The sequence below is a fragment of the Phoca vitulina genome, unplaced genomic scaffold (genome assembly GCF_004348235.1).
Source record: "Phoca vitulina isolate PV1807 unplaced genomic scaffold, GSC_HSeal_1.0 scaffold71, whole genome shotgun sequence".
NCBI classification, from domain to species: domain Eukaryota; kingdom Metazoa; phylum Chordata; class Mammalia; order Carnivora; family Phocidae; genus Phoca; species Phoca vitulina.
In genome coordinates, this window is record NW_022589774.1 from 9625254 (window position 1) to 9647297 (window position 22044).

Consider the following 22044-nt stretch of genomic DNA (forward strand, 5'->3'; position numbering starts at 1 on the left):
CTCGTCATGTGGTCCATGGACTGTTTGCTCTATATCACATAGGAACCTGCTAGAAAGGCAGAATCTGAGGCCCTCCTACATACCACTAAGTCAGAACCTGCATTTTCACTGTCCCTGGATGATTCTTTAGCACATTAAAGTCTGAGATGAACTGATCTAAAGTTAAAGCCCAACTTTCTGCATGGAGCACTGGGTGTTATATGCAAACAATGAATCATGGAACACTACATCAAAAACTAATGATGTAATGTATGGTGATTAACATGACATAATAATAATTTAAAAAATAAATAAAATAAATAAAGTTAAAGCCCAGACTATCTGGGATACTTCTGCTACATTTCTATTGCCCCATACACCTCATGTTCTTTATTCCCTCCGTGCCTTTACACATTCTGTTCCCTCTGCCTTTTTCTACCACCACGCACTCCTCTCTCTACTCCACATGAACACTTCTACTCATCCATCAGAGCCATCCTCTGGTGCTTATTTCCCATTTCCTATAAAGAATTACAGAGTCCTTCCCCCTGCGCTCCCACAGTAGCCTGTGCACACCTTTTCACGTTACATCAGAAGTATTTGCTAATGAAAATTACTCTAATAACTGTTTGTTACATGCCTGTCTCTCCCAACAGGCTTTGAGCTGCTTAACCTTATTCCAGAGATATTTATCGAGTACCAGGCAATACACAAGGACTGAGCATGTTTCTTATTTATATTTGTATCTTCAGCATCTAGCACAGTGAATGGTAAATTTTGTTATTTCATGAGGAAAAGAAGCTAACACTAATTGGCTAAACACTACATGTCAGTCATTGTGCTGGCATTTTAATGTACATATTCCGAATTCATCTTCATAACAACTCTGAGAGAGAACTGCAACCTCTGTTTCTGCAGTTGATGAGACCAAGATCCTAAAACATTAACCCACTGCACCTAGCCTTGGAGCCAGAGAGAAAGGTCCTTCTCTACCCATCTCAACTCTTATCTTTCCACACACTAGAAGACGTTTGCTTTCCTTAGTTGTTTCAAGAAGTCACTTATTTCCTTGGGCAAGTACAGTCATTAAAATAGAAAGTCCATTTCATGGGCGCCTAGGTGGCTCAGTCAGTTAAGTGTCTACCTTCGGTTCAGGTCAGAATCCCAGGATCCTGGGATCGAGTCCCGCATTGGGCTCCCTGCTCAGAGGGGAGCCTGCTTCTCCCTCTCCTTCTGCTGCTCCCCCTGCTTGTGTGCTCACTCTCTCTCTCTGACAAATAAAATCTTTAAAAAAGAAAAAAAAGAAAGACATTTCAGATTGGCTAAAATGTCAAAAAAAAAAAAAGTTTTCTCCCTCAAATGCCTTTGGCTTCACCATGGGAATCTTCACAACACCCTCTAGTAAAAACAGACTGGTTACCCCAGTCAGAAGGGTCTTGGACTGCTGGAGTTGGAGTTTGGTATTGTCTTTTTAACTGTGTGGGGAGACTACATGACCCAGATTCCCAGAACAGAATGTTTTCTGGCAAGGCAGGGCAGTTATGGTCCCTGAATACTTCTCTGCCGAAGGAGTTTTAAAGTAGCCAAGTAGTTATTTTGCCAAAAGCACACATAACTTTCATCTGATTTTGAATGCTGAGAGTTATATGTAAAAGGCAAAAAAAAAAAAAGAACATCAGATTTTCTGACATGTGTGCCAGTTATGAAAAGACCTCCCTAGTGATTCTGTATTCTCAAATACAGTGAAAGTCTTTCATTTTGTGTCATACATCAGGAGAGGAAATGAACAGCAATAGAGATTTTTCTCTGAAAAGCCACCTCAGAAAAATTCCTTTATCCTTCTGTCCTAGGAGAAGAGATACAGCCTACATGCTGTTTCAAACGGTATTCACTCAGGGCCTCAATTTGTGGCAAAAATAATTGGATAAACATTCTCTCCTCTTACATGGTTTGGAAGTAAACAAAATGCCCAAGGGTCTAGAGGATTAGCTAAGTTCTGTTCATTCATAAAATGAAATGCTGTGTAGCCCATACAGGAACAGAATATCTGAAGAAGCGGGAAAATACTCAATTTGGCATGCTAAGTAAGAAAAATATCACAATGCTTTGTACAATATGACCATATCCATTTAAGAAAACGCTGCACTGTGTGTTTGTGAGTAGAAAAATATCAAAACTATTAAGAGTAATAATCTCCAGGGAGATAATGAGTGGGTTTTTCCTTCTTTTTATATTGTGTGTACTTTCAAAAATAAATGACATAGCTTCTATGGTATGAAAAATTGGAAGAAAATCATAGACCTAAGGCAAAGAATCTGAACCCATGGGAATTGAAATTAAGATAGTGAATTGGAGGTAAGTAGGGGAGTGACTTCAGCAAGCATGGGATTTGGTTCTGAGTCACTCAGCCCTGAGATGGCCAGTACTTGGATGTGTTCTTGAGGCTCACGAAGGAAGAGACATTCCGGTCCCACCTTTGGAAGAGAACTGGTTTGTGCCACCTCTTACTTCCATGAGCAATGAACCCCAGACAGCCATCCAGCAAGGAAGAGAATATTCTAGTCTCTAGTGGGTTTCGGATGCCTGATACAGTGCCCGCAGCAATCAACATAAACCCACATACCGCAGAGAGGTAGATTACGGTGGAGAAACAGGGAAGGGAGCAAAGTCCCCAGAGAGAATTATCATCCTGCTCCTACCTTGGCCCTGCTGTTGGGGTACTTTTGGGACAACCAGGGTAACAGCTTTGGGTAATTTCCCTGGGCTCACTTGTGATTGTAGCCACTGAACAACAATGCCAAGGGCTGCAAACTTGCACCTCTAGTCAGACAGAGACCAGAAATCCCTGAGGTGGTCTGGGGGGCTTCTGTGCCTCCAAAGGGGGCAGCCATGACCCTCCCCACCATTCAGTACTGTACAGAAATGTAGGCCTGGCCTTGTTAGATCTTCTGGCTTTTCCGTCCTCTTTTATAACAAGAAAACAAATTTTTATCACTGTGAAGGTCAAACATTGAGGAGCCATCTCTTTTCAACCTTTTTCTCTAAGAGGATTTGGTAGTTCCAAAAGACTATCTGTCCAAGGACATTTTGGGGTAACTCTGCCACTGCCCAGAAATTCTACCATTAGCGTCACTCCTGTAGGCTAGGGGCATTTTATAAGAAGCAACAAACTGCTTTCTTGAAGGGATAGATAATGTATCACCCCTAACCCGAGGGAATTTGTAGCTGTCATCCAGCAAAGTCTAAAGGAGTAGGGGGTCAGTGTAGATGGAAGCATTACCCACTGAAGACATAGAGTGAAGTGTGGAGTTCACTGAGGAAGGAGAAGAAACCACGGATTTCATATACTGGCCTCGATCTGCCTAAGGGGGCAGCCAACTCCCTGGAAAGAGGAGGGCACCAGAATAGGGCCAGATAGACAGCAACTCAAGAACGTCGGAGGGAAGGAAGAGTGCAGGGTTTCATCCTGTTTATTCCAGACCCACCACCTCCTCGAAGTCTCCTTTCCCAGCCTCCCTAATTGGAGTGATTCCCTCTTCTGAACCCCTGTACACTTTCTAACTCAGTCATAGCCCTCAACATACATTCCTTAATATTCTAGTTATTTGTATACTATGCCATCTCCTTTCCTCAGTTAATAATGTTTACATGTATCCTGCAGGTGTGGGGATAGGCTGCTCTGAAGGCAGAGATCATGGGTGTTTCCTCCTCATTGAGCTTCTGCACTATGCCAGGTGCAGACAAGGGATTGTCAGGTATAAAAGGCACATTGTCTGCCTTCAGGAAGTCCTTGCTCTAGCCTGGAGGGTGGGCATAAACAATTTACAAAATGATCCTCGTGGTAATGGAGACGTGAACTTTGATGAGGGTATGAGGTATGTGTGAGGTATTTCTGGGTTTCATCATGAGGAATAGTAACAGCAGTAATGATTGAGTGTTTCATTGGAGTCAGGTAGAGTCTGAGCACATGCAGTAGACTGGCGGTGTGGGTCCCTGCTGAGTTTAGAGTCCACTTTGGGGATATACATATACATCCCCTAATGGAATCAGTTTCTCTCCTTAAGTATTTCTGAAAATGGAAACAAGCTCTCTAGCTTCCCCTTCCAAATGATGAAGCATTAGATTAAACCAAAAGAACACACATCAGAAGGAGTACAGTACCTACCAGCCCTGACCATCCAGAGCTCTCCAAGCTCCTCCTCAGTGAAAAAGCCAGGCCTACTCTAGGTGATCTTGAGTACGGGGCTGGGATGGGATTGGGGAGGTGTCAAGACTTCAGTGAAAGTGTCCAGGAGCCACTGTGTTTGAATCTGTGATTCCAACACAGGCTGTTGCCCACTAGGTTTATTTCCTGTTTCCAATCTGTGATTTGGAAGTGTGATTGGGAGCTGTTTCCTGGTTACTTGCATTGGTAGATGGACATCATAGGTCAAAATCTGGGTTTTTATCCTGCAAACAAAACCACTGCTGATTGTCCTGCATCTCGTCGCTTATCCCAAGTGGTGAAGGGCTTGATGGAAGCAGCCAGGAGCAGGTTCCAAATGGTCAGGAATGTCTGAGGTTTAGACATTTCAAGTTGAGCAGGTCAAGCTGACCTAAATGAGGGTGTTGAGATAGATTGTCTAGGCGGATAACTTGCCCATCCGTCCTTTAGGTGAGAACAACCCAAGTTTGTTCCTGTTGTGCATTCAGGAATCCTCCCTGCTCAGCAAGACAGAGGCCAGGATTTGGCATTTGAACAAGTGGGGCAGGGAGGGCAATGTTACAATACCATGAGCCATTAAAGAGGGAGGCTGCTCTGCATTTCTTACAGACTCCCCAGACGCTCTTCCACAGACTGTGCTTTGAGAGGCAGTGGGAGCAAAGTTCCTCTCCAGTGTTAATCTTCTTTGCTTTAAAACTAGCAAATACAACTGAAGCTTTCATTTGCTGTCACAAATATTAAGTGCTAAAATTCTTAAATTGTTAAGATCCAACTTTCCTATCTTGTAAGCCTAAAAAATGATTGCTTCTCACCAAGTGGAAAATATTAAATTCTCATTTAACCATGGCCCCAGTCATCCTTCTTCCCCAAAAGAGCAAAAGATTACTAAGTAATTACTTTTTAAATACTACTTGTGGGGATGTTTAAAGGTAAAGCCTTTGTGATAAATAACAGTGTGTTGCTCACATAAGTGAGGCATATATGAATAGGTAAAGAAATCACCAGGCTCAAAAAACAAGGAAAAGGCCAGGCATTATTTAGAGCAAGTTAAGAATTTTATAAATTGGCCAGGTGGAGTTGTTTTTTTTTAATTCAATTTAGTTAACATGTAGTGTATTATTAGTTTCAGGGGTACAATTTAGTGATTCATCAGTTACATACAACACCTAGTGCTCATTATATCAAGTGCCCTCCTTAATGCCCATCACCCAATTACCCCACCCCCACCCCCTTCCCTCCAGCAACCCTCAGTTTGTTCCCTATGGTTTGCCTCCATCTCTGTTTTTATCTTATTTTTCCTTCCCTTCCCCTATGTTCATCTGTTTCTGTTTCTTAAATTCTACATATGAGTGAAATCATATGGTATTTGTCTTTCTCTGACTTATTTTGCTTAGCATAATATGGCTGGGTGGACTTTTAATAATTATTAATAAAAGAGAGCAGTTTATAGATTTGAGGATTGGTTGAATAATAATCTAAAGATTAAATATGCTTTTCTCCCATTTTTTTCCTGTGTCCTTTAGAGAAATCAACTTTTCAGTCATTGGTCAGTATGTGGATTATCTTGTGGAAGAACAGGGAGTGAAGAACATTTTTGGTGAGTCATCTTTAAACATTTCTCTAGACATCTCTAGCCCGGTCCTTAGAAAGTAGCTCTCACCTGGTTACTAATTAAGAGGTTACAGTGTCTTGTGTCATAGGTTATGACTGAGCTTGGCTAAGCTAAGTAAAATTTGTGAATCTGTAGACTCATCAATTTTAGACCTGGAAAGCACCTCAAGAGATTACCTAATTTGGTGGTGTACCTTTAAAACAGATAAGGTGTTATTTTTATCCCAACTTAAAGAAGAAAATCTATGGCTCAGATACATTATTTAGGGTGCCTAAAGGCACTTAGCCAAGGAATGGTAGAGTAACAGCCAAATCCAGACTTCTCTCTCTTAAGAATGGGCTTTATTGTGTCTTCACCCAGACTTTTCATATAATAAATGTAGAAAGACTAAATGCAGCACACAGGGGCGCCTGGGTGGCTCAGTCGTTAAGCGTCTGCCTTCGGCTCGGGTCATGGTCCCAGGGTCCTGGGATCGAGCCCCGCATTGGGCTCCCTGCTCAGCGGGAAGCCTGCTTCTCCCTCTCCCACCCCCTGCTGCTTGTGTTCCTTCTCTCTGTGTCTCTCTCTGTCAAATAAATAAATAAAATCTTAAAAAAAAAAAATTAAAAAAAATAAAAATAAAAATAAATAAATAAATGCAGCACACAAAAGAATCACAGGTCCAGCAGTTATCCTCATTTATTTCATGGACGGTGGAAATTAAAAAATCAGACCTTGAACATTTTAGGCCTGAGAACTATACAAACCTGTGATTGAGTTGCTCCTTGTGTGGTGTTCTGAGTGCTTGAACACCTACAGACTGGACCCTATAGCTTTTTCCCAAGCTCCTGCTCTACCAGGGTCCCTCAAGAACTGGAAGCACGAGGTCATAATCCAGGCAGGTTAAAACCTTTGCGAACAGGTGGTCAGGACACATGTCAAAACCAGAACCTGATTACAGAACCACTTGGTGTCCCCCTACAGCTCCAAGCCATGGTGGGGGAAGACTGATTCTTAATCTTCAAAGGGCCACGGCTCTCCCCTGGGTATAGGGAAGAAGTAGGAACATCCCTACTAGTAGAGCATACTTGAAGTGTCTTAAGACCCTAAAGGAGTGATAAAAACACTCTTTCCTACTCTCCCCCCCCTTCTCCAACTGAGCACTCAGTATTTGGAGATCCAAATGCATTAGGCCCCAGTAATGTATCTTAGTGCTGTTTGCATACTATCTGTGATCCATTAAGAGATTACTGTATTAGAAGGGAAAGTTTTAGAAACACAGCTTTGGATTCAAATTTATTTAGTGATTTAGAACCTCATCTTTGCCTCTGTAGATGAGAAGAACCATTTGTACTTTGCAGGGTTGTTGTGAAAATAAGTGACTATTGAAAGAGTGCTTAAACAAGAAATATTAATATCCTTGGTGTTTTCTTATGAATTACCATGAAAAAATTGTCCTAGAATGCTACCATCATGTTAAACTATAGACTGAGGTCTTTGTAGATCTGTAGCATGTACCACTGTCCTCATAAGTAACTCCCACTTTTGACCCCTTTGACAGCCCAGTAGTGGGTGGTGTTGATTTTCCTGCCATTCAAGCCCAAATCATTGGATATTTGCCTAAAATGAGGACAGTTATCTCAGTCTGCTTTCAAATACTCTGCAAGGACAGATTTGTCATTACAAGTCATAATTAACCTTCCCACTGCTTTGAACAAGGTGAAGATGGAAAAAAGACAGAGTCTTAGATAAAAATGGAAACATGGCATTTCCCCTCCAGATTCCATCGTCTGATCTTTCCCCACGTCCCTTCCCCTTAAGCAGGGAGTTCTGACCCTGCACTTCCAGCGTTGGTGTTGGAGGAGCAAAAGGAATTGGTTGGCCCCACTAACTGACTCTGTTTGGAACAGTGAATGGCACGACGGGAGAAGGCCTGTCCCTGAGCGTCTCAGAGCGTCGCCAGGTCGCAGAGGAGTGGGTGGCCAAAGGGCGGAACAAGTGAGTGGCGTCACCAGGATAAAGGCGCTCTTCAAGAGAGCTGCGTAGAGTATGGCTCTTTTCTGATTGACACAGCCTCCCACCTTCTGGTCAGAGGGCAGGCCTGAGGCATGGGGATCCTGGCACTTTGGCAAGGAGCTGAGGCAGAGGAGAACCCCTCCCTTCTGGGTGGAAGGGCAGCCAGACTGCAAGGCCCACCTGGCTCCCAGAGGTCCATCTGGAAGCTGGAAGCTGCCCCTTATCTATTTACAAAGCCAGTCCCCTCGGGTTACTTGTCCTTGGGCTGAGGGGATAAGAGGGGGAGGGGCTGGTGACGGACTCTGCTGTCCCCTGGCTCTTGTGAACAACTCCAACCCCTTCCCCTCTCAGGATGGGTACCTGATGCTTCTATCAGCCCTTGCTTCCCTACATCTCTGTGCATATGACTCAACATGCTCTCTGTGGTGCTGCTTTTTGTAGTCTTCGGGACTCAATTCATGCCATGGTAGTCAAGTAAGACGGATCCGTTCAGTAAGCACACTCAATTAACCAAGCTTTATTTGTTATCTGTTCTGTTGTGTGGGATGCACTGTGCTGGCACCGGGGAGATGAAACAGGGTCTCTGCCTTCAGCTTGCTTGCCATCCAATGGAGATGTCGGATCATGAAATTTAACACTGATTCTTCTGATAGTGTAAACAGGGATCAGAGAAGGCAATGATTGTTGTTGCGTTAGGTGGAGGCGAAGATTGGAGGTAAGTCCCAAGTGAGCCTGGAGCAGTTGTCAGTGTGAAGCCCATGACCTCCTTGGGGATCCTCAAATGGCTTCAGAGCACCTTGAGGACTCTGAAACTGTATGCCAAGGCTGAGTGCATGTCCATGGAAGCAGTTTCTGCTGATCCATCAGCTTTCAGCTCATTTCCAGTCAGATTGTGAGCCCAAAAAGATTAAAAACCATGGACGGAGAAACGAGGAAGGTTAAGGATCAACATTAAAAAAAGCACCAGAGGGGTGCCTGGGTGGCTCAGTCGTTAAGTGTCTGCCTTCGGCTCAGGTCGTGATCCCAGGGTCCCAGGATCGAGCCCCGCATCGGGCTTCCTGCTCGGCAGGAAGCCTGCGTCTCCCTCTCCCTCTCCCCTTGCTTGTGTTCCTTCTCTCACTATCGATCTCTGTCAAATAAATAAATAAAATCTTAAAAAAAAAAAAGAAAGAAAGAAAAGCACCAGAAATGGGGAGATAGGGAAGAGGGCAAAGACAGAAAGCTCTCAGAAGGGCAGGAGGGAGGTCGGAGGTGAATCCTGCTACTTAAGGAGGAATGGTTCAGAGCGTGCCACTGTAGCATGGGACTCTACAGCCAGACAGCCTGAGTTTGGGTCCTGGCTCTGTCTCTCGCTAGGCTTCTGAACTCAGACAAGTCACTTAACCGCCCTGTGCTTCACCTATGAAATTGGAATAAAAGTATGTATCTTGTGGTGGTGGTGAGGATTCGAGCAGTGCCTGGCACGTAGTAGCAAGTCTTATACGGGAATTCACTGTAATTATTTGCAGTGGATGCTGTGTTCGTCATCACATTTGTTATAAATGTTAGATGTTGTGAAAGTCAGTAGATGGAGGGCTGAGAAGACGGTTGGTTTGAAGTGACCGTGACCAATGACCTCAGAGAGAGCAGAGCCAGTCGGTTTGTTGAAACGGGAGCAGCCTGCCGTGAACTGTGGATCGTGGATCGCCTCAGATGTGCGGGGGTGGGGGCCATGAGCACAGCTCGTTCTCGGAACATTTTCTGGCAAAGGGAAGGAGAGATGGAGTGGTAGGTTAGGGAGGAGGAAGCAAGATGAAAAGAAGGGTAGTTTTGTTTTTGTTTTTTTAAAGATGTTATTTATTTATTTGACACAGAGAGTGAGAGCACAAGCTGGGAGACAAAGGGAGAGGGAGAAGTAGGCTCTCCGCTGAGCAGGGAGCCCGATGGAGGGCTCGATCCCAGGACCCTGGGATCCCGAGCCGAAGGCAGCCGCTTAACCGACTGAGCCACCCAGGTGCCCTCCTAGTTTGTTTTAAAGTGGGGAAGTCTTGGGCATGTTTCTCTGCTGAACAGACACTGTTACAGGAGAAGAGATTAAGAGAGTAGACAGCTGATACCTTTGACGGGAAGGTCTGGGGGATGGGGAGAGGGTTGAAACAAAACCAAAAGTAGATAGCGTAACTTGAGAGGACAGCCCAGAAGCTGGGAGGAAAGCATAGATGAGGATGCGGCTAAGCGTGGAGGTGCAGAAGAGAAGTGGGGCAGTCTGTGTATGAAACCTCTGTATATTTCTGGTGTGGGAAGTGAGCACATCTGCCAGGAACAAGGAGTTGAGTTAGAATTAGCTTGAGAATAGTCCAGATTTGAAGTAGCCACTGCAGGGAATTGGAAGGGAAGTAAGTCATGATGAACAGAAGGCTTTTTGGAGCCTCGTTCTCCTGATCTGGGAAAGGACAAATTGGGATGAAAGCCATAGGATGGTTTTATCTAGCAGCACCTAGCAGCAGGGTGGAAGGGAGGAAGGCATGGATGGCTTCTTTTAACCTAAGCCAGGAGAAGAGGTGTGAAAGATTTAAGGAGGTCATGCAGAAAAGCTGCTGGTAAGAGTAGAGCCTATCAGTCAGCCTTCCTTTCTCCTTTCAAAGGTCTTAATCCTTTAAAAATGCAACCCTGGGGCACCTGCGTGGCTCAGTCGGTTAAGCATCTGCCTTCAGCTCAGGTTGGGCTCCCAGCTCAATGGGGGGGTCTGCTTCTCCCTCTCCCTCTGCTCCTCCCTACCCCTCTGTTCACTCTCTCTCTCTCTCTCTCTCAAATAAATAAATAAAATCTTTAAAAATGCAACCCTGATCACATCACTTCCTTAGTGAGGCCCCATTTCACCTGAGACATGGCAAGTCAAGAGTCACTGGGACTCACTGATGGGGCCTAAACAAGAATATGGTGTCTCCACCCCTTGAAGATGGCATGTGCATGTTATTCAGGGTCCCTCAGGAGTCGCTGGGGTGACTAGACTCACAACTGAGTTTTATTAATCCTCTGAGAACACCAGGCTCACTGTGGCCTCTGCCCATGGGGCCACATGGAGCACCCCCAAAGGTGAATATTGGGGTCTCAGAGGAAACCTCTCATAAGAGGCCAAATTCTGAGGACTGACAAGATAGGAAAAAGCTTTTTACAGTGAATTCATTTCTCATATGGCTTGTTCCTGGCTGTACTCTTTGAAGATCCTTTGTTTTCATCTCCAACCAGAAATACCTCCATGTTACACCAATCTCCACACATATCACCATCAATACACCATCTAAAACAGTGCTTCGTCAAAGTACATATTCAAATACTGATTGACTCTTGGCTTCAAAATTCTGCTTGGTTAGACCTTAAATTTTACTCCCTGGACATTTTTTTTAATCCCCTATTAGATTCATTTTAAATAGACCACTATAGAATTTAATAGTTTTGAGGTTGAGATTAGCAGGACATTAATTAACTGCCAAAACCAGTACAAACCAGGGTAGTTCAGCCCTTCCTTCCATGTTACTGTAAACTTCCAAGTGATGCAACAGCCTTTTCTCTTTTGCAGGTTGGATCAGGTGGTAATTCATGTAGGAGCCCTGAGCTTGAAAGATTCACAAGAACTGGTAGGTATGTAGGTCCATCTGGGAGAGACCACTCAAGGGGCCTCCTTTTCCTTTTATTATTGGAGCATGGTTGATATATACAACGTTATATTCATTTTAGGTGTACGACATGGTGAATCGATAATTCTGTGCATTACTCAGTGCCCACCAGGATAAGTGTAGTCTCCATCTGTCACCATACAATGTTATTACAATATTATTGACTACATTCCCTATGCTGTACCTTTCATCTCTGTGACTTGTTTATTTTATAACTAAAAGTTTATATCTCTTAATCCCCTTCACCTATTTTGCCCTCCCTCCACTGGCAACTACCAGTTTGTTCTCTGAGTCTGTTTCTGGTTTTTTGTTTATTTGTTCATTTGTTTTGGTTTTTTTTTAGATTCTGCATAAGGGAAGGGGCTCCTTTTTTATGCTGAAGTTAAACTGAATACCATTTTTGCTATATATTGGATGCTGTCACTGGGGAATATGAGGTGTGGGACCTCAGAGCTCACCATCCAGAAGCAGGCACGGAGCCATAATGAGAGTAGCCCGAGGTGATAACTTCTGTAGCAGAGTTTTGAGTAGGAGACAGAGGCCCGTCTTCCTCCGTGGGGTGGGTATAGAGGGAGCTCAGTTTGCAAGTAGGGAGAAGAACTTGAGCCAACCTCAGTTTCTCTAAGAAGCAAAAGGCAAAGCCATCTGCTGGGCATGAAGGAGATGGAAGATGGGGTTCAGAGATGAAGAGCAGTAAAAAGTGAGAATCACTGCCCAGGAGAATGGGAGGGAAAACTGAAGCACAGGAAGATTGTCCCCACCCATGTTCTTATCAACATTATTTACAATAGAAAGAGGTGAAAGCAACCCAAATGCCCATCAGTGGATAAATAGATAAACAAAATATGGTATATATGTACTATTAAAGGACAAAAATACAAATGAGTAATTTAAAAGATCAAATTGGCTTTATTGAATGAATCCAGCAGCATCCAATCTAGCAAATAGAAAGGAGCTCTATCGAGCTGTGGAAAAGGAAAGGTAAAAGACAGAGAGGGAGCAAGAAAAAGGAAATTATTAGCAAAGAACACATTGTTTTAAGCAAGGTCGCCCTCCTAAGGGCAATGGTAGGGGCCTGACAGTAAATTTCCTAGGGCTGACCAGGAAATTCCATGTTGACAGTTTAAAGGTTACATTCCTGGGAGGATTGAAACTGAAGTCAGGTTAGGTATTAAGTCTTGGTTTGCTGACATGAGTCCTTAATATAAGTGACTCCATTTGGGTCCTGTGGTTTTCTTTTTAACAATACAATGGAATATTATTCAGCCTTAAAAGGAAGGGAATCCATCCTGTCACCTGCTATAATATAGGTGAAACTCTTTGAGGACATTATATTAAATAAAATAAGCCAGTCACTAAAAGACAAATACTATATGATTCCTCTGAAATGAGGTATCTAAAGTAGTCAAATTCGTAAAAACAGGAAGTAGAATGGTAGTTGCCAGGGGCTAGAAGCAGAGAGGAAGAATTATTTAATGGGTATAGAGTTCCAGATTTGCAAGATGAAAAGTTCTAGAGATCTGTTTTATAACAATGTGAATATACTTAAAACTACTGAACTGTACATTTAAAAATGATTAAGGTGGTAAATTTTATGTGGTTTCGTCACAATTTAAAAAAATTTTTTTTTTCAAAGTAAGCTCTACGCCCAACATGGGTTTTGAACTCATGGCCCTGACATCAAGAGTCACATGCTCTACCGAGCCAGCCAGCCGCCCCTAATTAGTTAATTTTTTAAAAAGGATTGCCCAATGGTGCTAAAAAACCAACTGAAGTTGTAAGTCATAAATCTGTCTTTTTTTTTTTTTTTTTTTTAAAGATTTTATTTATTTATTTGACAGAGAGAGAGATAGCGAGAGCAGGAACACAAGCAGGGGGAGTGGGAGAGGGAGAAGCAGGCTTCCTGCCGAGCAGGGAGCCCGATGTGGGACTCGATCCCAGGACCCTGGGATCATGACCTGAGCCGAAGGCAGACGCTTAACGACTGAGCCACCCAGGCGCCCAGTCATAAATCTGTCTTACCACCATTCAACTAAGTCATGAAAATTTCTTTCTAGGTATAGTCTTCAACCAGAACATAGGTTCAAGAACACGAACAATTGGATTGCTCCAGGTTTAGAGATTAGCAGATTAGGTAGAGCAAAGGGCAGGAATGGAAGGAGTTAAAGTTTCTGGCAGAAAAGTACATGACCTGGTGGTTTTGAGGACTTTGTGAATTGGGTAAAAAAAGAAAGCTCGAAAGTGTTGAGGTATTTACCAGCAGGCCCAGAACCTGGACCACTACTAAATTAACCATGTTTTCAGAATTTATATATTCTGATTTCCAAGATTACAATGACTTGATCTAGTCCCAACATCTTCTTGATGGGTTTTGTTTTTCCTATTACTGAATTTAGAAATGGGATATATATATTTTTGCAAAATTGCAATTCAGTACTCTTAGGTAAGCCACAAGGGAAGGCGTATTGCTAGGTGGTTGCTTAATAAGCCTAGAATCAGAACTTGGAGACTTGATTTATTCTTCCTATGCGTGAATTGTTCTTCTTTCAGTAGGTCTTTCGATTAAGGTAGTGTGATGTAGGAAATTTGTTTTCATCTTTTTTTTTTTTTTAAAGATTTTATTTATTTATTTGACACAGAGAGAGCGAGAGCAGGAACACAAGCAGGGGGAGTGGGAGAGGGAGAAGCAGGCTTCCCGCTGAGCAGGGAGCCCGATGCGGGGCTCGATCCCAGGACCCTAGGATCATGACCTGAGCTGAAGGCAGACGCTCAATGACTGAGCCACCCAGGCGCCCCTGTTTTCATCTCTTTTTAATTGCTTTCTTTTCCTATGTGTGATACAAATTTTAAAATATCGTCATGACGTGAAAGGTTGTCATCCATTGAGCTGAACACTAGAATAATGTAGAGATAATCTTAGGATAGAGATAATCCCCTTCTATAGGGATAATCCCCTACTGTGGGGATAATCTTGCCAATGAGACTGTAATTTGGCATCTGCTTAGCCATAACTCCATTGGATGATGTTTGAATGGGCACTGCCATCAACTGTCTCTTAGCTGTTTCCTTTTTTTCTTGTTTTCAGCTAAGGTTATCCTTCTACTCTTGTCCTAATGGAGTGCTAAACAAATGATTCAAATATATTATATCCAACCGGTGGCCAGTGATTTAATCAACCATGCCTATGTAGTGAGGCCTCCATTAAAACCCAAAAGGGCAGGTTTCAGAGAGCTCCCAGGTTGGTGAACATGTGGAGATTTGGGGAGAGTGGAACACATGGAAACTACAAGCCCTCTCTCCATACCTTGCCTTAGGCATCTCTTCCATCTGGCTGTTCCTGAGTTAATATCTTCTTATACTAAACTGGTGGCCTAGTAAGTAAGATGTTCCTCTGAGTTCTGTGAGCCAGTCTAGCAAATTAAGTGACCGAAGGAGGGGATCATGAGAACCTTCAACTCTGTAGCCAGTCGGTCAGGAGCACAGGTGATGACCTAGGCTTGTGACTAGCATCTAAAGTTCAGGGAAGCGGGGTAGTCTTGTCAGATGGAGCCCTGAACCTGTGCAATCTGACTGTCTCCAGGTAGATAGTATCAGAGTTGAATAGAATTGCAGGACATGCAGCTGGTATCAGAGAATTGCCTGTTGATGTGGGGAAACCACCCCCCAACCCACAGACATCGAAATTGTCACCAAACCCATAATGGTCTTCTTCTTTTAAAGGCCCGACACGCAGCAGAAATAGGAGCTGATGGCATCGCTGTCATTGCACCTTTCTTTCTCAAGCCAACGAACAAAGGTAAGCAAATAGTCTTAATACACAGTGCCTCGTGTGGTCCACTTCTTTTTGCCTTCATTCAAAATGGTCATGCTGACCTCCTGAAAGTAAAGTTGTATGGACTTCTGTGGGCGTGAAGTTGCAGCGGTACAGTAGCTGTCCAGAATATTTGGTCTCCCTGGATCCATACAAGAAAAGACTCCCTTAAGAAGGGCTTCAGCTCTTTTGCCAAGTAATCTGATTGGGTCATCCACCAAGCCCCAGGTCAACCTACAGGTGCCTGTGTTGGGTCAGGTGTCCACCCCTAATCTAGTCAGTTGTGTAGGGAGTCAGAGTTACATGGCAAAGCATGGGATAATTTTTCTCAAAAAAAGAGGAATATAAGTGGTGGGCATCTTGAGACTACATGTTCTATTCAAGGTTGAGTCAGTAATGAATTTGAGGGAGATTTCAGAGAAAGATCTATGGTCTTCCAAATTACCAAGTTAATTGCTTTCTCCTCCTCTGCTTTCTCTATGGAAACTATTTGTGGTTTCCAAGTATACTGAGTCTTTTTAATCCTTCTGATTAGCAAACAAAGGAATACAGATTTTGAAAGGATTGAAAACAGACAATCCATGATTGCATGCATGATTAAATAAATTCATAGCTAAATGTAATTGGGTCAAAATTATCGTGAAATACCATCGATTATTGGTAGAGAGAAAATAATTGTCAATATAGGATAAGTAATTTAAATACTGCCACCTTGGGAATTGAGAATGAACATTTTAAAAGTTTTTCACATGGTTATAAAAATTTTACATGAATACGTTTCCCAAAAAGACAGACAAAGGAAAGATAATGAGTTATACATAATATTTTTGTCAAATATTTATCACAGAGTACATCATCACAGTATTCAGATGAAGTATTTTCTCTCCCACTCTCCAGTGTAAGCAAGTCTGCTGGATTTATTTATCCTCTGCAGTAATGTCGCAGTGAAAGCTCATGGAGGATGATGTAGGAAATTGCAAATCCTCAGTAAATTAGAATGAATTCTCTTCTGCTATATCTGGATTTCTCCCCAAATGGGAAAAGTGCCAACCTCTGGTTGAATTATTGTGAGGTGTGCCACTATTCTTATAACTTCCCTCTTTGAGCAAATGTTTATCTTTTTGTTGTAGAATTTTCTCAGTTACAACTTGATGATTCTGATCCTAATGCAAATTCCTTGTTCACTGACCACATTTAGCCCTTGTGGGGTAAGAGCACAAGAGTCCAACCGACGGGCTTCTGGCTTTGATAAGAGTATTTCAAGAGCTTCTCTTAATATGTGGGAAGGTTTGCACCAGTTTTGTTTTTGTTTTTGTTTTTTTTTTTTGAAGATTTTATTTATTTATTTGAAAGAGAGAGAATGAGAGAGAGCACATGAAAGGGGGGAGGGTCAGAGGGAGAAGCAGACTCCCTGCCGAGCAGGGAGCCCGATGTGGGATTCGATCCAGGGACTCCAGGATCATGACCTGAGCCGAAGGCAGTCGCTTAACCAACTGAGCCACACAAGCGCCCTGCACCAGTTTTATAATAGTATTTAAGGACAGCAGGAAAGTGATCATCTTATTTTGGCCTTTCTACAGAAAGGAAAATAAACCTTTGAATGAAGTGTTGCAAAGACATTGCAGTATCGATCTCAGGGATGATTGAGAGGGATCAAGAATTTTCAGCTTCTGAGAGGGATGGTTGCATTTCAATAGATGGTTAGTTTTTTTTTACCAGGGAAAGCCAGTGTTTTATACTTGTTCACACCATGGCTTGTCCTGCTATTCTTTCAGATATCTTGATTAATTTCCTAAAGGAGGTAGCTACTGCCGCCCCAGCATTGCCATTTTATTATTATCACATTCCGGCCTTGACAGGGGTAAAGAGTAAGTACTGCTTCTTTCCATGTTTCTTTCCCTCCATCTCTCACATCTTACCCTGTTTCGCTAAGAAACTCCCACTCCATCGCACTCCACCCTGTGTCACAAAAGCATAAAACTATTGACCGGATGGTTCGGATTGGCTCCAAAATAAGTCAGTCTTATCAAAAATAAGTCCCTCTTATCAATCATTGACACTACCTTATAATGAACGTTTTTAAGTGTGAAAGATGCTTTTCTAGCAGACTCCTTGTGTCTTGTATGAGAAGACACAAGCCTATAAGCCCCGTAAGGACGAAGGCTGTGTCTACCTTGTACTCTACTGTATTCTCAGTGCCTGGTACATAGGAAGGTACTCTGATCCCTCCTCACTTTTCTTTTGGCTTTCTTTCTTTCTTTCTTTCTTTTTTTTTTTTTAAGATTTTTAAAATTTATGGGATCATGACCTGAGCCAAGGCAGACACTTAACCGACTGAGCCACCCAGGTGTCCCTTCTTTTGACTTTTCTTTTATTGTTACTATGCTTCTCCAGAAAAGAGATTGTTACAATTAGATGAGATTTCTTAGGAGATTATTTTTTAGATACGATTCCTTTCTACTTCCTTAAAAGAAAAAAAAAATAGAAGTTGTGCTTTGGAAACGTTCATCTCTTGTCTTCGAGGAATGGAAGCGTGGGGGCTGAAATTTGATGAGTACATAGGAACTCCTAAGTGAGGGCAAGGGACATCCAGCTGAGAACAGCCCCTGGCACTCAGCGCAGATGTGAGGGGCTCTACAAGACGGGATTTGACATTTTCTGGAGGGGTGCAGATTCGTGAGGCATTTTCTGTTTTGAGCAGTTCGTGCTGAGGAATTGTTGGATGGGATTCAGGATAAGATCCCCACCTTCCAAGGGCTGAAGTTCAGTGACACCGATCTCTTAGACTTCGGGCAATGTGTTGATCAGAATCGCCAGCAACAGTTTGCTTTCCTTTTTGGGGTGGATGAGGTAAGTCGCCCACTGGCCTGTCCCAGCAGGTTCGTTGCCCTCCAGAACAATTTGTAAAGCTATTTAGATAGCAACATTTTTTTTCTCTTACTCTTTTTCCTAAAAGTGAATACCCTGTGTCTGTTTTTGCTTAGCAACTATTGAGTGCCCTGGTGATGGGAGCAACTGGAGCAGTGGGTAGGTAAGCCTGACTCGTTTTTCCCCACGGTTATAAATGTAAAGTCCCCCCGTGGAGGCATTCACTGCCTATGTGGTTATACTTCTTGCATGGACACCTTTTCTAATGAAAGCTGCCTTTCTTTCCCCCAGTCTTTCAGCAAAAAGGAATTAAGTAGAGCTTAGCAGTTTGTTAGCAACTCAGTCACTGTTTTTAGAAGCATCTGTTGCAATTAGAGGTGAGGCACATGAGCTAAGAGCATGCACAGAATTTGTCAGAAATTACTTAGTTATTAATAAGAGGAACCCACTGAAAGTAGCTAATGCGGAAGAAGACACATTATTATAAACTACTGGGAAATTGGGTAAAACTCAAGAGGAGGAAATGCAGCCAGGCCTCAGAGAAGATGAGAACCCAGGCCTGCAAAACGCTCAACAGCCAGGACAGATGGTTCTCCATCTGTGGTCCTCTGGAGACTCTCACCCCTGCGTCTCTCTGCATACCTCTCTCTTTCCCTCTCTTGCTCTCCAGGTGCGCTCTCTATGCTTCAGCATGCACATGGCCAATCGTGTCTGCCTGGTCGTGAATCTCATCTCAGGATATCACTAGATAGCACTGCCTGTTGGGCTTACCTAAGTCCAATCAGCTGCAGCCAGCTAAATAGACGTACATGGCCTGATGCCTACTCAGGCAGAGGCAGGCAATTCGATTAGCATGTCCACTGCACATGTTTACCTAATGCATTAGAAATATGCCTGCAAGGGATTGAGTGAAATATTCGTGTTAACTGAAAGTGCATAACCTCCATATAGGAAAAGTGTAGGAGAAGCAAAGTAGTATTGATAACATGTCTTGGTGAGCATGGCTTTGATGAAGATTAAGTAAGTTGGATGATCTCAATGGCTTATTCACCAAGCCAGGATGGTGACGTCCTGCAACATCCATTGTCACTACAGGGACATTTCTACCATGGGAACCTGAATGCCTGGGATCTGCTGACCATGAAATTCTTACTTTCTTTTCCCCCAGAAATTCTTACTTTTTTGACTTTTGTTTTTTGGCCTCTATACTAGGCATTTTAATTCTGTCAACATAATCTATAAGCAAAGTACATTTCGTTAGACTTTATTTCTTCTTAATTATAATTACATTTCTCTCTAACTAAATATGCCTAAGACCCCTAGAATTTGAATTTTAGTATTCTGAAACTCCTCCGGCATATTGTGATTTAGGAGTATTTCACATCTATAAGGGACTTATCTCAGCTATTGCATTTTATTTTTCCTTACTTTATTACCAGAAGATAATGTGAACTTCACGTTCTTGGAATCCCTTGCTGTTCAGTCCAGGGTCTCCATGTGAAGTACCAACAACATTCTGTTCTTGGTACATCAAGATAAATATATTTTTCTGAGACTGACTTACTATATGAGAAGTTGCTAGAAACTGCGGAAACATCCTTGTTAAGAATTTCTGTAAACTTCTACCTTGCTGATTTCTCTAAGAATTCAGTGATTAGTCTGATAATATCCAACTGGTAGAGTTGGATATTATTTTTTTTTTCAAGATTTTATTTATTTATTTGACAGAGAGAGAGACAGCGAGAGAAGGAGCACAAGCAAGGGGAGCGGGAGAGGGAGAAGCAGGCTTCCTGCTGAGCAGGGAGCCCGATGTAGGGCTCGATCCCGGGACCCTGGGACCATGACCTGAGCTGGAGGCAGGCGCCTAGCGACTGAGCCACCCAGGCGCCCCTGGATATTATTTTTTTAAGTCCACATTTTATCAGATCAAATAACTTATTTTCACTTTCATTTGTGCTGAATTGTAGTAGATAGCAGCATGAAGGATGAAAGCCTTTGCCACAATTGTGTAGCCTTCTTTAAGTCATAGTTTCTTCACAACCAAACAGAAGCCAGGGATTTGAGGGGATTAGACATGATTTATGTCAAGCACCTGGAACACAATAGACAATAAATGATCTCTCATTTTATTATCATCTTTATTATTATTATTATTATTATTAGAAAGTAGTCTCTAGGTAATATATAAATTGTATAAGCATATATATTATAGGTAATATATAAACTGGCAGAGAACTCAGATAATCTGCTGGGATTTGCCCCATTCACCTAGTTCCTCGGCATAAGGCTTTAGGCCTCACCTCAGATACTACGTTTTACCCACAGTTCGAATCTAGCTTCGTGCCTGCGCATGTGCCCTGGGGCAGGTGTTGGCCTCTGTTATTCCCTACCAAATACACCTCCATCTCTAACTTTTTCCCCTTTTTTCTAACTTTATCCTTTTCCGACTTTTCTTCCTTTTCTTTATCCCCTTTGGTATTCTGTGCCTCCTCTTGGCACTGCTTATTGTTGCCGGATAACTCAGAAGTGAAGACACCGGATCTCTAATAGATTAGGGCCAAAAAATAGACTTCTGGGAGGCCTGGTCTGTTTTTCCCTTTTAGGCATCAAAGGGATTTGAAGATCTAGACTTCTCCCGCTGAGTTACTGATCCTGCAGTGTGTGCTCTTTTCTTTCCAGTACCTATAACTACATGGGAAAAAAGACAAACCAGATGTTGGAGGCTTTCGAACGAAAGGACTTCTCTTCAGCCCTGAACCATCAGGTTAACTTTTCTTTCCCACTGGATAATTCTTATTCTCTCTCATCAGCACTCCTAGCACACCTGCCCTCGTTAAAATTGCCTTGCTGCCTCTTTCTTTACTTTCCTTCTGCTTCTTACCTGTTCTTGTTTAAAGCCAAACCTGTCCCCATTGTCTATGTTCCCTACATGTCTAATCAGGACAGGCCCCATACGGGAATGACTTCTCTCTCTGTTCCTCCTAGAAATGATGATATTTTTACTCTGTGTTCAAAGTATGTTTGTGACTATAAAATAATAGTGATAGATTTCTGGGGAAATGACCCCATGCCATCCCCTTGAGGACTTCACACCCAAGTCTCCAGAGTATATGAAGAAGCTGTGAAGCTGGTAACCCAAAATGGGGAGACTTAATCCAAAGTCAGAGCAGGTCAGTCATCTTCACCTGCCATGTGCTGAGAACTGGAAACATCTACCAGGCAGAAACAAGAGCCGAGTGAGTGATCTAAAAGGAGACACTGGCTTGGAGAGAGGAAGAGAAAAGCCGCAGGAGCTGATGTGTTACAGGGAAGACCCTAGGGGAAATGGCGGCTGCCGTTAATGTTACACCGAGGGCAGGCTAGCTGTCCAGAGAATGGAGAGCCTCATGAAGGGCAGAACCAATCTCGCAGCTGTGTAATATGTGTGCTTGAGGTAAGTGGAATGAAGTGGAAAGAAACAGCATAGGCACAAGAGAAGGACTTTTCGGAGGCCAAGAGGCCCAGGGATTTTCAAGATAGTAAAAGTAGCTAAGTGGAGTATCCCAGGGAAATAAGTGGGAGTGAAAGGCATAAGCGAGATTGGAGCAGGTTCTGAAAATTCCAACCTGTTCTGAGTTGTATGACAGGAAAACCATAGGACCGAATAGATAGTAAAACGGCCCTGAGAGGAGCCCTTCAATTCAGCAGCTTCTTTTATTGACTGGTCCCGTTTCCATCTCTTTTCCTCCCATTAGTCCCACACAAATAAGTCATCCCCCTCAAAACAGAATTGGTGAGGAATGTAGTTTACCACATTCTCTGGCTTTTCTTACAGAAGGCTAGTGTGAGTGGGTCTCATTGACTCCTTTATTCATATGCCAAGGGCTGAGCCAAGTGCGTAACTTCAGTCAAGCTGGTCCCTGCTGTAAAGGAATTTGCA

At 42.9% G+C, this 22044-nt stretch overlaps 1 protein-coding gene across 6 annotated transcripts in view; it reads left to right on the top strand.

Moving 5' to 3' along the window:
- The window catches only part of NPL (N-acetylneuraminate pyruvate lyase), a 46838-nt gene that overhangs the window by 7124 nt on the left and 17670 nt on the right, over positions 1 to 22044 (top strand). For 4 of the 6 annotated variants that reach the window (XM_032393023.1, XM_032393022.1, XM_032393024.1 and 1 more), the window contains 8 exons: positions 5707 to 5780; positions 7685 to 7772; positions 11350 to 11407; positions 15167 to 15242; positions 17033 to 17125; positions 17959 to 18107; positions 18242 to 18288; positions 20805 to 20889. In XM_032393023.1, coding sequence (XP_032248914.1) covers positions 5707 to 5780; positions 7685 to 7772; positions 11350 to 11407; positions 15167 to 15242; positions 17033 to 17125; positions 17959 to 18107; positions 18242 to 18288; positions 20805 to 20889 — 670 coding nt within the window. The remainder of the gene's footprint in view (positions 1 to 5706; positions 5781 to 7684; positions 7773 to 11349; positions 11408 to 15166; positions 15243 to 17032; positions 17126 to 17958; positions 18108 to 18241; positions 18289 to 20804; positions 20890 to 22044) is intronic. The other 2 variants (XM_032393026.1, XM_032393027.1) reach the window with 1 other exon arrangement.